Source organism: Ranitomeya variabilis, chromosome 3 (genome assembly GCF_051348905.1).
Source record: "Ranitomeya variabilis isolate aRanVar5 chromosome 3, aRanVar5.hap1, whole genome shotgun sequence".
In the NCBI taxonomy this organism is placed as follows: domain Eukaryota; kingdom Metazoa; phylum Chordata; class Amphibia; order Anura; family Dendrobatidae; genus Ranitomeya; species Ranitomeya variabilis.
The window spans coordinates 665,961,650-665,977,993 of record NC_135234.1 but is presented as its reverse complement, the minus strand read 5'-3'; the positions used below and the strand labels follow the sequence as shown (position 1 = coordinate 665,977,993).

The 16,344-nt window shown below is 46.7% G+C and overlaps 1 protein-coding gene across 1 annotated transcript in view; it reads right to left on the bottom strand.

Annotated features, from left to right (window-relative positions):
- SLC48A1 (solute carrier family 48 member 1) overlaps positions 1 to 6,644 on the bottom strand; it is a 28,535-nt gene extending 21,891 nt beyond the window's left edge. The window contains exon 1 of the mRNA XM_077297897.1: positions 6,281 to 6,644. Coding sequence (XP_077154012.1) covers positions 6,281 to 6,413 — 133 coding nt within the window. The 5' untranslated portion in view covers positions 6,414 to 6,644. The remainder of the gene's footprint in view (positions 1 to 6,280) is intronic.
- Between the last annotated feature and the right edge of the window lie 9,700 nt (positions 6,645 to 16,344).

Below are 16,344 nucleotides of genomic sequence, written 5' to 3'. Positions count from 1 at the left end.
CAGAGCACTATATGGCACAGCTATCTATGGGGCAACGGTGCAGAGCACTATATGGCACAGCTATGGGGCAACGGTGCAGAGCACTATATATATGGCACAGCTATGGGGCAACGGTGCAGAGCATTGTATATATGGCACAGCTTTATGTGGAGTATCTATGGGGCAACGGTGCAGAGCATTGTATATATGGCACAGCTTTATGTGGAGCATCTATGGGGCCATAATGAACGGTATGGAGCATCTATTTTTAATTTTGAAATTCACCAGTACCTGCTGCATTTTCCACCCTAGGCTTATACTCGAGTCAATAAGTTTTCCCAGTTTTTTGTGGCAAAATTAGGGGGGTCGGCTTATACTCGAGTATATACGGTACTTATTTTCCACACTGTATAATATACAGTAAAATGTGAAAAAAATTAAGGCAGAAAATAATGCAGTTCTGCTACATTGTGTCATTTTTTACAGCATTTATTTTATGGTAAAAATGACCTGACTAAATTACTTCTTTAGGTTAGTGCGATTACCAAACTTATTCTCTTTTTATTATTTTAGCAGTTTAAGGCTGTGTGCACACGTTCAGGATTTTTTGAATTTTTTCGCTATACGAAACGTGATAAAAACGCTTAAACGCATACATATGCATTCCATCATTTATAATGCATTCCGCAATTCTTGTGCATATGTTGAGTTTTTTTTCCACGAAAAAAAACACGTCGTGGTAAACGCAGCATGTTCATTAATTTTGGGGATTTTTTGTGGATTTCCCACTATATTATTGCATTGGGAACCTACAGAAAAAAAACGCCAAAAATCCACAAAATACACACGCAAAAAACGCAAGAAAAACGTATGCGGATTTCTTGCAGAAATCCTGACGTGTGCACATAGCCTAAAAAAAATTCAGAGATTTGTAAAAACATATCTTGGCTCATGTCGCCATTCTCTTTGACCCATAACTTTTTCCTTTAATGGAGCTGTGTGAGAACTCATTTTCTGCAAGCTGCAGTTTCTAGTGATATCATTTAGGTTTACTTATGTCATTTTGAGTACTTTTTATTACATTTTTGAGGGAGGGACATTTTTTTTTTTTTAAGTCAATTTTGGCATTTCTATGTTTACCTTTTCTCTATGCGGATTACTGTTTGAATTAGTTTTATTTGTTTTCATCATGTCTTTATTCTAGAATTAGGAAAAGGGGTGACAAACATTCAATAACTTTTACAATGAAATCGATCGGAAGTGAACAATATTGGGAGCAGATTTTGACGTGGATCTTGTAACAGAATCTGCTTCAAAATCCACATTAAAAAAAGAAATGTGAACATACAATTGTAAGGGTTAGCACTTTGGAGCTAAAGAACTTCAACCACTGTGAGGTCTGCTGACAGTTTTGCTGGCATCGGTAGTAGCGATGAGCGAGCGTGCTGAAGATCTTTTGTAGATCTGAAGCCTCTGTCACTCCAGATCTATTTCTCGCCCAGTGCAGCTTCCTCTTGCTTGACTGACAGCTCATTTTTCTGGCGTCACACAGCACAGAGGCTATCAGACAAGCCGGAGGAGGTGGCGGTGGCACTGAGAGGGGGAATAGAGCTGGAGTGACTGGGGATTCAGATCTACAATAGCTCTTCAGCCTCATTTGCATATCAATTAAAATGTTGATTTCTCAGTAAAGGAGGAATGGACTGACCATGTAAAGATATTGCTGGACTTTTCTTTGAAAGAGCTCTATGCACATATATATAGTTTGAGGGGTCTAATCCTGCTGCAGATTCCCTTTGGTTCCCCTGTCACAAGACAGTAGCACTTCATGACAAGTTCACAATGATGTACAGATTAAATCAGTCACACCAATACCCCCTACCCCACAATAAAGACGGACACATGAATAGTCCCAGAGTTAAGCAATTATTGTTAATACATAATTGTTCTTGGTCTCCTACATGAAACTTGATGACAAGGCCATTACAGGGACCACTGGGGAGACACGGCTTTAACAGGGCACCTATAGAAGACCATTTTGGTTTTCATTGTACGTCCATATATCTCCAATTTCAAGTGGAGGTTTTCTTACTGTTGCATTCCGCTTCTATGCTACAGTCTAATATCTATGCACAAAGCATTTCTTCCAAATGATGAACTCAACAGGGCATGGTATAGAAGTTCGAGTTCCCTTAGATCCCCAATACAGGGCAATGGACGGTGCACATCAGTGTAACGTGGCTGATCATCCCTGACTTATCCATAGGTCTCATGATCGGCTGTTAGTTTGGGTCAAGACATCCAAGTGACCATAGAAGAGAAGAGAAAACGGCAGCAATAAGTTTTCTGAACATTCCCTTCTCACGTGTTCCACAGAAGGCTTTGGGAAATTAATTCCCGATCTCCAGTAATGGGGTCTTAGTTGGCTCTTGGCACCATATGTATGGTGGGCTCAAGTAAGACACTAGTTATTATTCTCATATACAAAAAACTGGAGCAATTTCAATGTATCAGTTGATGCCATGAATGTTTCATCAGTTTTTCTCACATGCAAAGTAAGAAAAACCCTGATGAAGGTTTCACAAGCTTCTCCTAGTCCTAGAAAGCTAAGTGGTAGCACTGGGAGGTCTGGGACGCCATCAGGGCCCTCTCCAAGTGTTTCATGAACACATGGACTTGAAAAGAAGAGTTTAATCTGAAAATCGGGTCAAAAATGGACATTTGTTTCTTGTTGACCACTCGATGGACAAAAAACCACGAACACGTGAACAGCTCTGCAGATTCTAAGAGGTTTCTGTTATAGCCATGAAAAACATTGACAGAACGAGTATCGTATGTGAAAATGAACGTCCGATCAGAGCCACAACACAACGTATGGTTTGTGCACAGAAGAATAGTTTTCACGCAATACCAGGGTATTACCTATGATCAAAAATGGCCATAAAAAATGATAAGGATCACTAGTGAAAACTTCACATTCTTCATACAGAATTGTTTTTAAAGGTGTGTGTACCTGGAGAGGTTTACATGGGGTTGTCCTATAATTGCAACCTACCACTCACAACAATGGGGGTCCTGTGCCTTAGAGGGGAGGGAGAAACCTGCTCATCAGCTGCCCCTCTCTTCTCCTCTCCTAAGGTCAGGTCTAAGACACCAACGAGGAGGCAGTCACATGGAGACATATGGGGGGGGGGGGGGGGACTGTTGTATGCCCCTATCAGCATGTGTGAGGGTCACTGACTGGCATGGTTCTCCATAGGAGGCTCCTTCTTACACCTGAAAGCCCTACGTGGCCCGAAGCACTGGATCCAGGGGCTGCAGAGCGGGAGCTCAGGATGTTGACAGCACTGGAAAAACTATATGCACCAGTGTCATCAGAGGGGCGCCCAGTAAGATAAAAAGGCATTTCATCAACTTGCATCTGTAACATTGAGGCTGCCGTCACACTATCAGTATTTGGTCAGTATTTTACATCAGTATTTGTAGCCAAAACCAGGAGTGGGTGATAAACACAGAAGTGGTGCATATGTTTCTATTATACTTTTCCTCTTAATTGTTCCACTCCTGGTTTTGGCTTCCAAATACTGATAGTGTGACGGCAGCCTAAATCTTAGGACTTTTCACTGTGACAGCTGCTCCAATGCCACCATTTAATCATTAGTCCGCTGTGTCAGTCTAAGTCATGTGCCATCAGAGACAGGGAGCGAGCCTTCTGTGTTAGAACTGACCACCACTGAAATCAGGACAGCTGTCATAGAGAAAGTATGAGTGCGCCCTGCAGAGGCCAGAAGTGCAGAGAGAGAGAGGGCGGCCAGCGCGCAGAGAGAGAGAGAGGGCGGCCAGCGCGCAGAGAGAGAGAGGGCGGCCAGCGCGCAGAGAGAGAGAGAGGGCGGCCAGCGCGCAGAGAGAGAGAGAGGGCGGCCAGCGCGCAGAGAGAGAGAGAGGGCGGCCAGCGCGCAGAGAGAGAGAGAGGGCGGCCAGCGCGCAGAGAGAGAGAGAGGGCGGCCAGCGCGCAGAGAGAGAGAGAGGGCGGCCAGCGCGCAGAGAGAGAGAGAGGGCGGCCAGCGCGCAGAGAGAGAGAGAGGGCGGCCAGCGCGCAGAGAGAGAGAGAGGGCGGCCAGCGCGCAGAGAGAGAGAGAGGGCGGCCAGCGCGCAGAGAGAGAGAGAGGGCGGCCAGCGCGCAGAGAGAGAGAGAGGGCGGCCAGCGCGCAGAGAGAGAGAGAGGGCGGCCAGCGCGCAGAGAGAGAGAGAGGGCGGCCAGCGCGCAGAGAGAGAGAGAGGGCGGCCAGCGCGCAGAGAGAGAGAGAGGGCGGCCAGCGCGCAGAGAGAGAGAGAGGGCGGCCAGCGCGCAGAGAGAGAGAGAGGGCGGCCAGCGCGCAGAGAGAGAGAGAGGGCGGCCAGCGCGCAGAGAGAGAGAGAGGGCGGCCAGCGCGCAGAGAGAGAGAGAGGGCGGCCAGCGCGCAGAGAGAGAGAGAGGGCGGCCAGCGCGCAGAGAGAGAGAGAGGGCGGCCAGCGCGCAGAGAGAGAGAGAGGGCGGCCAGCGCGCAGAGAGAGAGAGAGGGCGGCCAGCGCGCAGAGAGAGAGAGAGGGCGGCCAGCGCGCAGAGAGAGAGAGAGGGCGGCCAGCGCGCAGAGAGAGAGAGAGGGCGGCCAGCGCGCAGAGAGAGAGAGAGGGCGGCCAGCGCGCAGAGAGAGAGAGAGGGCGGCCAGCGCGCAGAGAGAGAGAGAGGGCGGCCAGCGCGCAGAGAGAGAGAGAGGGCGGCCAGCGCGCAGAGAGAGAGAGGGCGGCCAGCGCGCAGAGAGAGAGAGAGGGCGGCCAGCGCGCAGAGAGAGAGAGAGGGCGGCCAGCGCGCAGAGAGAGAGAGGGCGGCCAGCGCGCAGAGAGAGAGAGAGGGCGGCCAGCGCGCAGAGAGAGAGAGGGCGGCCAGCGCGCAGAGAGAGAGAGGGCGGCCAGCGCGCAGAGAGAGAGAGAGGGCGGCCAGCGCGCAGAGAGAGGGCGGCCAGCGCGCAGAGAGAGAGAGGGCGGCCAGCGCGCAGAGAGAGAGAGGGCGGCCAGCGCGCAGAGAGAGAGAGGGCGGCCAGCGCGCAGAGAGAGAGAGGGCGGCCAGCGCGCAGAGAGAGAGAGGGCGGCCAGCGCGCAGAGAGAGAGAGGGCGGCCAGCGCGCAGAGAGAGAGAGGGCGGCCAGCGCGCAGAGAGAGAGAGGGCGGCCAGCGCGCAGAGAGAGAGAGGGCGGCCAGCGCGCAGAGAGAGAGAGGGCGGCCAGCGCGCAGAGAGAGAGAGGGCGGCCAGCGCGCAGAGAGAGAGAGGGCGGCCAGCGCGCAGAGAGAGAGAGGGCGGCCAGCGCGCAGAGAGAGAGAGGGAGGCCAGCGCGCAGACAGAGAGAGGGAGGCCAGCGCGCAGACAGAGAGAGAGGGAGGCCAGCGCGCAGACAGAGAGAGAGGGAGGCCAGCGCGCAGACAGAGAGAGAGGGCGGCCAGCGAGCAGAGAGAGAGGGCGGCCAGTGAGCAGAGAGAGAGGGCGGCCAGCGCATACTTGAAAGATTATCGAATCTTCATTTCAATTGGATTTAAAGGGTTATTCCCAAAATCATAAGTTCTCCCTTAGCCATAATAATGTAGATAACTTCCCAATCACTTGAGGTCTGACTGCTGGGGATCTGAGGAATCATGAGAATGGGGCTCTGGATCACAAGAGCTGGGCTGTTAAGGGCCACATTTTGGAACAGAGCGAAGGGCCCCTGTTTGACCTGAACTCTATTCATTCTCAATGGGCTGTATGTGACCATTTCTGACCATCCCACAGAGAATGAGTGGAGCAGCGGTTGAGGGCACACACCACAGCACTATTCAATAAGCTGCTCTGCACAGCGTCCCCTCCGCACACGCACAGCGTCCCCTCCGCACACGCACAGCGCCCCCTCCGCACACACACAGCGTCCCTTCCGCACACGCACAGCGTCCCTTCCGCACACGCACAGCGTCCCTTCCGCACACGCACAGCGTCCCTTCCGCACACGCACAGCGTCCCTTCCGCACACGCACAGCGTCCCTTCCGCACACGCACAGCGCCCCTTCCGCACACGCACAGCGCCCCTTCCGCACACGCACAGCGCCCCTTCCGCACACGCACAGCGCCCCTTCCGCACACGCACAGCGCCCCTTCTGCACACGCACAGCACCCCACAATCCCGCCATCTCTGCACACAACAGATGACAACATTCTTCACATTAGTCTCTTCCTCCAAACTAGGAAAGCACCAGATGACATCACCACCTGCGGCTCAGCACAGGACTGCCCCTACCTGACAGGCCCCCCATGGCCGCAGTCCAGGGTTGCCCAAAGGCCACATTCCAAGCCAGGAAAGCCGACACACCAATGAGGGTGCCCATCGTGGCGTAAATGATCCGGATCCAGAGCTGCCTGGTGACCGCCATGACAGGGGCTGCGCTCCGACAACACAGGCAGAAGCCTCGCTCCGGAGCACGGGTGGCAAACAAGAGCGCCCTCCTCGCTCTCAGCGCGGATTGGCTCGCACAGCTGTCAGCGAAACTGCCGGGAACCAATTGCTGCACGTAAAATGGGAGAAATTACAAAGCCAGGACCAATGAAAAAAATCAAGCCTGTTGGCCAATAGGATGGGCGCTATGATCTGCTGTTACCAGGCAGAATTTGTAGTTGACCGGTATTACAAGTGTACAAAGCTAGTGTGATGGGGTGCCGCGCTAGTGACGTCACGCAGTGCTCCGGCTTACGTCATCGCGCCGGGGTGCTGAGTGGTGCTCACGTTGGCATGGAGATACGGGCACAGCGGTGTTTCGGGACAAAGTGGAGACGTGCAAAAACCAGAAGGACGACCATTCACCTGTGTGTGTGCTTGTGACACTGGAGCCATTAAATGCGAAAGTACTAACTGTAACTCTCTAAACGGATTGTCCATAACTGGAGACCCCTTTAATAATGACTCCAGGGAGGTGACACTAATAGAAGCTGATACTTCCTGGTCTGCCACCTGTCACTGATTGGCTGCAGTTCTCATGTGACGTCTCCTCATGATGCTGAGCCAAGCAGACCGACCAATAGTGGACAGCCCCTTTAAGAGTAATGTGTCCTTAAACGGGCATGTACAGTGGGAAGCATAAATGAGTACACCCCTAAAGATTTGTCAAAAACCTTTCAGAATCAACATTTCCTTGGGATAAACTATGAAATACTCCCACGTGGGACACTGAGGGCGTACAAGGGTTATTATATTTCCTAACAAAGTCATTGATTAAGTGTTGCAAAAATTAGTACACCCCCGTCCCCAAAGCCTTAGGACTAAAGCTAAAATGTAAACTACAAATGGGTCTCCCATGCCGTCTCGAAAAAGGGAATGGAGTGATGAATTATGGCAGTGTAACTGAGACCGAAAGCCGTGCTGTGTTTTGCAGACTCCTGGTTTTGGCATAGAAATACTGATCTAACATAATGTTAGCCCCCCCGCGTAAACCTGAAAGAAATATAGCGGGGGTCTCATGGCCTCATGGACCCTGTCATTTAATATGGCTTTCTGTCAGAAGAAAGGTCAAATAAAGGTCAGGTCAGTCATCTCTGAAAGTGTGACACTGGTTTTATCCAGTTTTTTCTGGTATGTTTGGCAGCTATTGTAACGGTTTTCTATTGGCTGTTAGCAGCTTTGCCGCTCTTTTTTTGAATATATAAACACCTGTTTTGTGGTATCTGGTCATTCTGTCAGCGGAAGAAGATAAAGAAGACACATACCCCAGGATGGAGAATCTCCTGCAACAGCTCCTGACTAGAGCCGACGGCGAGGATGGAGCGGACTGGCTGAGGCAGTGCCTGGCTATGAAACCTATCTTAGCGCCTGCCGATGCTGTCCCTCATCCTCCAGAAGATACCCTTCGGTCGCCGTGTCAAGCCTCTCCGGTCCTGCCGACACCCACCGCTTCAGGGAGGCGCAGGAGGCAAAGGACCCCATACTCTCCGAAGTCGCTGTCGCCGCCTGCTTCCAGCCGCAGTGTCCAAGAAGGAAGAAGGAAGTCACGGCGCCACCCTCCTCAGAAGTCTCGCAGCCCAGCGCGAGACTTCCACCGCCAGCGTCATGACAGAGCGCCGACCGCCTCATCTGAAGTGGCCGGGATGTCTTCAACACACCGCAGCCGTAAAAGCGCTGCGGTGTCATTGGATTCTACAACAGCAGTGGCTTCTGCAGCTGCGGTCCAGACCACCGGTTCGGGAGGACCCCCTGTCGTCACACTCAGAAGAGGATGAAGAAACGCCGCTTACAGCAGCTTCCCATATGAGCTTGCCCAACATGGAGGGCTCGAGCTCCTGCTGCTGTATGGAGCAGAGAAACGACCAGCATTCATCGAGGGGTGAGACATTCAATGTTCCTTTGTCTGTTCCACACTCACATTTAAAATACATCATAAAGAAAGTGTTAGCTGAAACGTTAAGAGAAGCTACTCCCCCCCCCCCCCCCTTGCTGTCACATCAGCTGTACACAGTGCTGCAATCTCTGACATTTCATCAGCTAACACCGCCCCTGTTAACTCTTTTAAAGAAGCTCTGACATGCGAGCTGTCTCCCTTAGGATTCCATTTAAGCCCTTCTGTTAAAGAGCTTATTTGGAATAATCATTTAGTCGATATTTTTTCTTTACTGCCTAGAAAGGACCAGCTTTCAAAATCCGAAAAGAATGATGAGAAAGCTGATTCAGATGAATTTAAACGCACCAACTTTAAATCTTTCAACAACTGGGTGCAAGCTTTTTCTATTTTTGCTGCAGTTTTGGGTGAAAAATCTCCCCATCTCTGCCAACAAGTTATTTCAGTCCCCTTCTAGTTCAAGTAAACGCGGTGTTTGTTTCGCTTTCAACGATTCCTTTTGTAAGTGGAACAACAACTGTAGATTCCGCCATGAATGCTCGTTCTGTGGTAACTCACACCCTATGTCTAAATGTTTTAAGTAACAAGCAGGTCAACAGTCCTCAGGTAAGGAGCCTAATTCAAAAAGCACAGACGCCAGTGATTCTGGCAAACATGTCAGTATGCCTAAGCAAATATCCCGACCAGGGGACCAGTGAGCTGCTTTTTAATGGTTTTTCAGAATGATTTTTTATCCTACAATTTAAAGGGGCGGGCTGTTCTGCTGTTCCTAATTTACCCTCTTTAAAGGCTCACCCTGAGGCAGCTAGGGATAAAATTATTAATGAAATTCAGCTAGGCAGAGTTTCAGGCCCTTTTTTAACCCCGCCGTTTGTTAATTTCCGTATATCACCATTGGGTATTGTACCAAAAAAAAAAAAGATGAGGGCTCTTTCCGGCTAATTCACCACTTATCATATCCGCTGGGTTCATCCATGAACGATGAAGTGGACAAGGCTTTATGCTCCGTGTCCTATTCATCTTTTGATTCTGCATTAGAAATCCTCAAGAAATTTGGTTTTAATGTCCAAGTCAGATATTAAGTCTGCTTTTAGACTCCTTCCTGTTCACCCGTGCGGTTTTAATTCTTTAGGTTTTTATTTTGATGACTTTTTTTTTTTCTTTTTTTTTTTAAGTGCCTGCTAATGGGCTTTTCTTTGTCATGTTCGTATTTTGAAAGTTTTTCTTCCTTTCTTCATTGGGTTTTATAAACTTATTGTAAGGATGCAGGTATCCTCCATTACTTAGACGATTTTTTGTTTATCGGTCCTTATGGTTTCTCAATATGCAAAGATCCCCTCAATAAATTTATCCAAATGTGTGAGCACTTCGGTGTTCCTATTGCTCACAGAAAAACAGTTGGTCCATCTAGATCTATCGAATTTCTGGGAATCACTCTTGATTATCAAAAAATGGAATCTGACTTCCTGATGAGAAAATTTTTAAACTGCGCATTGTGTTATCAAATTTTTTAGCCAAGAACAAGGTCACTCTTAAGGAAATTCAATCATTGTTAGGTCTATTGCATTTTGCGGTTTGCGTCATTCCTATAGGTCGGGCTTTTTGCAGAAGTTTATAGCATGCCACTTAAGGTGTATCTTCACCTCATTCGCATGTTAGTATCCGTTCTGACCTAAAGGAAGACGCTAGAATTTGGCTCTCCTTTTTGTCAGAGCATAACGGCAGATCTTTGTGGCAGTCATTTTTTGTCTCTGGCGATTCTTTTCCCTTTCTTTTCGCAGCGGATAGCCAGCGTGGCTTCAGTATTTTATTTGACTCCCATTGGATGTCCATCCTGTGGCCAATAAGTTGGGTGTCTAAGAAAGTAACTTCAAACGTAATGGTGTTGGAACTTTTTTCTATTTTTGCAGGAATATTAATTTGGAGATCACTAATGCAGAATTCCAGGATTTTACTCCTTTCCACTAACCAGGCAGTAGTTGTTTTTATTTATTTTTATTTTTTTTTTCTATCAACACGTTATCTTCTAAAAAATACTTTTGCTGCCAGAATTTTGAGACAATTGGTTTTACAATGCCTGAAAGCAAAGTTGGGAAAGAGCAAATTTCTTTTCATAACTGACTCTTTACAAAATCGTCAGTGGTCGAATTTTTTCCTGCAGGTTCCCAACGTGGATTCGGAAGCACCCTCTTACCCCTTTCAATTTGGGACATGATTGCACTCTGATACAGTATTTTATAAAAAAAATCGTTATCTAATAGATCATGGGCTGACTATTCTGCTGCATGGCTGAATTGGAACAATTTTTGCAACCTACATTATTTTGACCCAACAGTTTCTAATCCGGTAGCAGCACTAAAGTTTGCTGAATCTATAGTACAAAACGGTTTGTCTTACTATGCAATAGCGAAATGCCTAGCAGGAGTTTCATTTTTCCTTAAACTTTCTGGCAGTATTGCTTTAACTAATCTTTTTCCAGTAAAGCAGTTTTTAAAAGGCTTTAGGAAAACCAATTTTATACCTGACTCGAGACGACCTATTTCCCTGTCTTTATTGAAAGAATTGTGCTCCTGTCTCATCCACTTTTGTGTAAATTTTAAGGAAGCCTTATTATTTAGCTCTATTTTTTCTCTGTCCTTTTTTGGAGCACTTCGCGTTGGTGAGGTGGTTTCTGTTAAGAAATCGGAGCCTTCGGGACTCATGATTTCGGATGTCCAAATTCATGAGTAGTTTTTTTTTTTGTTTGTTTTTTTTTAAATTTTATTTATAACAAAATTAAAGACAGATTAATTAGGCAGGGGATCTAGGTTGAAAATTAACGCGATCCATGTCTCTATCATTTGCCCTGTTGATAACATGGCAAATTGGATTAAGGTCAGACCTATGGGACAGGGCCCATTATTCATTCATAGAGATTTTTCTCCTGTTACTGTCTTTCAATTTAATTTTGTCCTAAAGAAATGTTTACGCTTTTTGGGTAAAAAACACCTTAAAATCACATCTCATTCGTTTAGAATCGGAGCAGCTACGGAGGCCTCTAGGGCCGGGCTTTCCGATTCAGGGATAAAGGAATTGGGAAGATGGAACTCCAAAAGGTTCAAATTATATGTACGACATGATCTGTATGACTATTAATTATTGGTTTTCTTTCAGGTCCGCTAGTCATTTGGATAGTCGGACATTCTTTTATCTTCTGGGCCAGGAAGAGGGCCAGCCAACGATCTTATGCTGAAAATTTATCCTTTAATCCTTCTGATATTCAGGTCTGGTGGCATGGAGTTCGCGGCTTGAAATGGCATTGCCTGGTTGCTGAAGTGAAGAAATGGCTAATTAAATTTCCTTCCCCTGATTTAATTATATTTCATGTAGCTGGGAATGATCTCGGAAAAATCAGGACTCTTGACTTATTATCGGCCATTCGATCCGATATTATTTATCTTAAGCAAATTCTGCCTGATTCAAACTTCATTTTTTCAAGATTATTCCCAGACTTTTGTGGCACGACAATCAATTTTCTTTTTTAGATAAAATCCGGAGAAGGGTCAATAAATCCATGGAAAAAAATTTTTTTCTTTTAATTTCAGGGTTTTCATTCCGGCATTTGGATTTGGAGGGTTTTTTACCGGGCCTTTATAGGCCTGATTTGGTTCATTTATCTGATATTGGCCTTGATATTTTTAATTTGGACTTACAAACTATCATTGAAAAATGGCTGTGTGGTTTGGGGGGGGCCATGTCTCTCTGAGTCATGGCCTTGTGGGAAAATCACCCATGTCTGGGTGGATTGGTTTATTGGAAAAGTTTGGTACTTTGGTTTTATAATTTATGGAGTTTAATTATTGGTGATTAATTAATTTATGTAACCCTAAATAAACTACACGGCCATTTTTATCCACAATTAAAGCGTTTTGTGTTTTTATTGTATGAATGGGTTCTATGAGGCCATGTTAGCCCCCCCGCGTAAACCTGAAAGAAATATAGCGGGGGTCTCATGGCCTCATGGACCCTGTCATTTAATATGACTTTCTGTCAGAAGAAAGGTCAAATAAAGGTCAGGTCAGTCATCTCTGAAAGTGTGACACTGGTTTTATCCAGTTTTTTCTGGTATGTTTGGCAGCTATTGTAACGGTTTTCTATTGGCTGTTAGCAGCTTTGCCGCTCTTTTTTTGAATATATAAACACCTGTTTTGTGGTATCTGGTCATTCTGTCAGCGGAAGAAGATAAAGACCCCACCCTCCCTCCCCTGAATTTTTGTAATTTTACTGTCGTGTAGTTTAATTGTGGGAAAATCACCCATGTCTGGGTGGATTGGTTTATTGGAAAAGTTTGGTACTTTGGTTTTATAATTTATGGAGTTTAATTATTGGTGATTAATTAATTTATGTAACCCTAAATAAACTACACGGCCATTTTTATCCACAATTAAAGCGTTTTGTGTTTTTATTGTATGAATGGGTTCTATGAGGCCATGATGTGTGAATGAGGATTTACTGCGGATCCGCAGCGTTTTTTTCCACGCAGAAAAGCTGCAGATCCGCAAAGTGATTTACAGTACAATGTAAATCAATAGGGGAAAAAAATGCTGTGCTAATGGTGTGGAAAATTCCGCGTGGAAAACGCTGCGGATCAAAAGAAAAACCATGTCAATTCTTTTGTGCGGATCTGCAGCGTTTCTGCACCCTTCCATTATAGAAATCCACAGGGGTAAAAAATGCGTGAAATTCACACCAAAAATGCACAAAATCCGCATAAAAAACGCATCAAATCAGCACCTGTGTTTTCTGCCAGGAGATGCAGATTTTATGCAGAAAATTCTGCACCCCAATCCGCAACGTGTGCACATAGCCTTAAAGGTAAAGTGGCACTGAGGTGGGGTCCCAGTTGTGAACTCTGTTAAAGGGGTTTTCCTGGCAAGATACAATTTTTTTAAATGCCCGGTAATAAAATGAATACTCCGTCATCAATCCCCGGCAGATCCCACTCTGGCCCTCAACCGGTATCCGCTGGTCTGGGCTTCATAGTCCTGTACTAGATACACCTGGTGGAGACATTTTGGTAATAGGGCCCACTCTGTACACTACCAGTGTAAACTGTGCAATCTACAACGGTTTGCCTCGTTGGTCTGGTGAAAGCTTTAGGCCGGTTTCACACGTCAGTGGCTCCGGTACGTGTAGTGACAGTTTTCTCACGTACCGGAGACACTGACACACGTAGACCCATTCAAATGAATGGGTCTATGCACATGCCTGCGTGTTTTCACAAACCGTGTGTCCGTGTGCAAAACACGGAGACAAGTCCGCTTTTCTCCGGCAGCACGGTCCACAAAGCAACCTGCACACGTGCACACGGAGAACAGTTTGCACTCTCCTCCGTGTGCACGTACCTCCGCAGGAGAAACAGCGCTACAGTTAAGCGCTGTCCCCTGCGTGTGTTGCTGAAGCCGGCATTCATCCCTTCTGTCCTGCTTGGCTGAAAGCAACGCTTGCAGGAGAGAAGGGATGAAAGATCAAGTTTTTTTTTGTTAAAAATAAAGTTTGGGGTCACCTCCCGCCTCCCACCCCCCGTGCGCCCGCCCGCTTGCAGAAGAAATACTCACCCAGCTCCCACGATGCCTCCTCTCAGCGCCAGCAGCTTGTCCTGTGTGAGAGGTCACGTAGTACCGCTCATTGCAGTGATGAATATGCGGCTCCACCTCCCATAGGGGTGGAGCCGCATATTCATCACTGTAATGAGCGGTACCACATGAACGCTCACACAGGACAAGCTGCCGGCGCTGAGAAGAGGCATGGCGGGAGCTGGGTGAGTATTTCTTCAGCAAGCGGGCGGGCGCACGGGGGGTGGGAGGCGGGAGGTGACCCCAAACTTTATTTTTAACAAAAAAAAATTTTTATTTTTCATCTTTTCTCTCCTGCGAGCGCTGCAGGGTACAAGAGATGAATGCCTCCTTCAGCACCACACGCTGGGGACAGCGCTTACTGTAGCACTGTCTCTCCTGCACGGTCCGTGTGGTCCTCAGGCGGCACAAGGCTGCCACACGTGTGCTACACTGATGTGCCACGTGACCACCGCTGCTGCTCCTCCTGACATAGGACCCACCAGTTCTTACAGGGACTCCATTCCCTATCCGTGCCGTTCCGGATCTGTTCTATGCTATTCTCCTACAAGTGGAGCCTATGTGTCCCTCTGGACGTTCGCTCACTCTTCTTTTCTTCTTGAAGTGAGGTTTGACAAAGGCCTATAAGGTCGAAACGTTACCTCAGCTACTGTCTGTATCACTGTGGTGTTCCTATTAAAAGACTCTTCACATTCATGATGCAAATATACAAATTGAGTGCGGTTGTTTTCTTCAATCTCTGCACGGACATGGATAACTCCGGTACCGTTTTCTCCCGTACCGGAATTATCTGGAAGTGTGAGACTGGCCTTACAGATGAAGACTCATGGAGGAGCCGTGCATCTTTAGGGATCGCTCACAGGAGCGTATAACACAGCCGAGTGGTATCGGATAGCACTCGGACCAATGTTATACTAGGGGGCAGTGCAGCTCTGCGATTGTTTTCTACATACTGAGTCAGGCTGCCGTCACACTAGCAGTATTTGGTCAGTATTTTACCTCAGTATTTGTAAGACAAAACCAGGAAAGGAACAAATAGAGGAAAAGTATAATAGAAACATATGCACCACTTCTGCATTTATCACCCACTCCTGGTTTTGGCTTACAAATACTGATGTAAAATACTGACCAAATACTGATGGTGTGACGGCAGCCTCAGTCTGTAGCAAAAATTGCAGCGTGCTACAACTGACTCTGCAATTTTGATCACGCGCACCCATTCAAGTCTATGGGCGTGTGTAAAACATCGGACTGCACTCGAATGTCATCTGAGTGCAGCCTGACATCTGCAGACAATGGAGAAATTATTTAATTTCTCCGTCTTCTCCACACCTGTGATCTGATTCTCTCACATGCAAGAATCGGATCACACGAAGATGACACTCGGAATAAACTCATATCAGAGATTAAGCTGAGTGTTATTAGCAAATCAATCCAAAAATCTCACATGAGAGAATCTATAATCGTGTGAGCAGGGGTGGATTAAGAGTAACCAGGGCCCCGGGCAGCTTAGAAGGTGTGGGCCAACCCCATCCAGGGGTCCATGATGTATCACAGGACATGTCACATGATCCCCCAATAGATCATGTGATAGGTCATGTGAGTAACACACAGGTGCTCTGGAGCACATCCGTACACGAAAATCATTAGAAATGCTGCTGTTATGTACAACAATATAAATAACACAGCCGTAATATGGCATGGCATCTTCCAACACGTTTTCCCCCTCTTCTGGTCATTCAGGGTTTTTTCAGGGATTTCCTTCATTCGGGACAATAAAAGGAGACCATAAGCCGTACTGCAATGAGGATAACAGCTTACAGGCCCAGGCAATATGCCCCCACATACAATATGAGCCCCCTACACACAGTACAAGCCACACATAGCTCCCTATATATAGAATATAACAGTAATCTGAAAGCACAACTTATGTTCTGGGGCCGAGATCATAATAAAAATGTAACTCAACTCACCCAAAACTTCTTAAAGGAAAATAAGAAAAGGCGCGGAATACTCCCAAACATAATCATATAAGAACAATATCGTATAAGAACAAGCCACCCAAAAAATTTTAAGTATAAAAATAGACCAAATTTATTAATTCGTATAGAACACACATATTAAAATAACAAAAAGTATGAATCCAAAAAATATACATGGAAGCATATGGAGGAGATGTGGAGGTAGGCGGGGGGAGACAAAACAGCACCTAGCAACTAATCAGATTATTATTATTATTATTATTATTTATTTATATAGCACCATTAATTCCATGGTGCTGTACATGAGAAAGGGGTTACATACAGAGTTATAGATATCGTTTACAGTAAAAAAGTTTACAGTGACAGACTGGTACAGAGGGG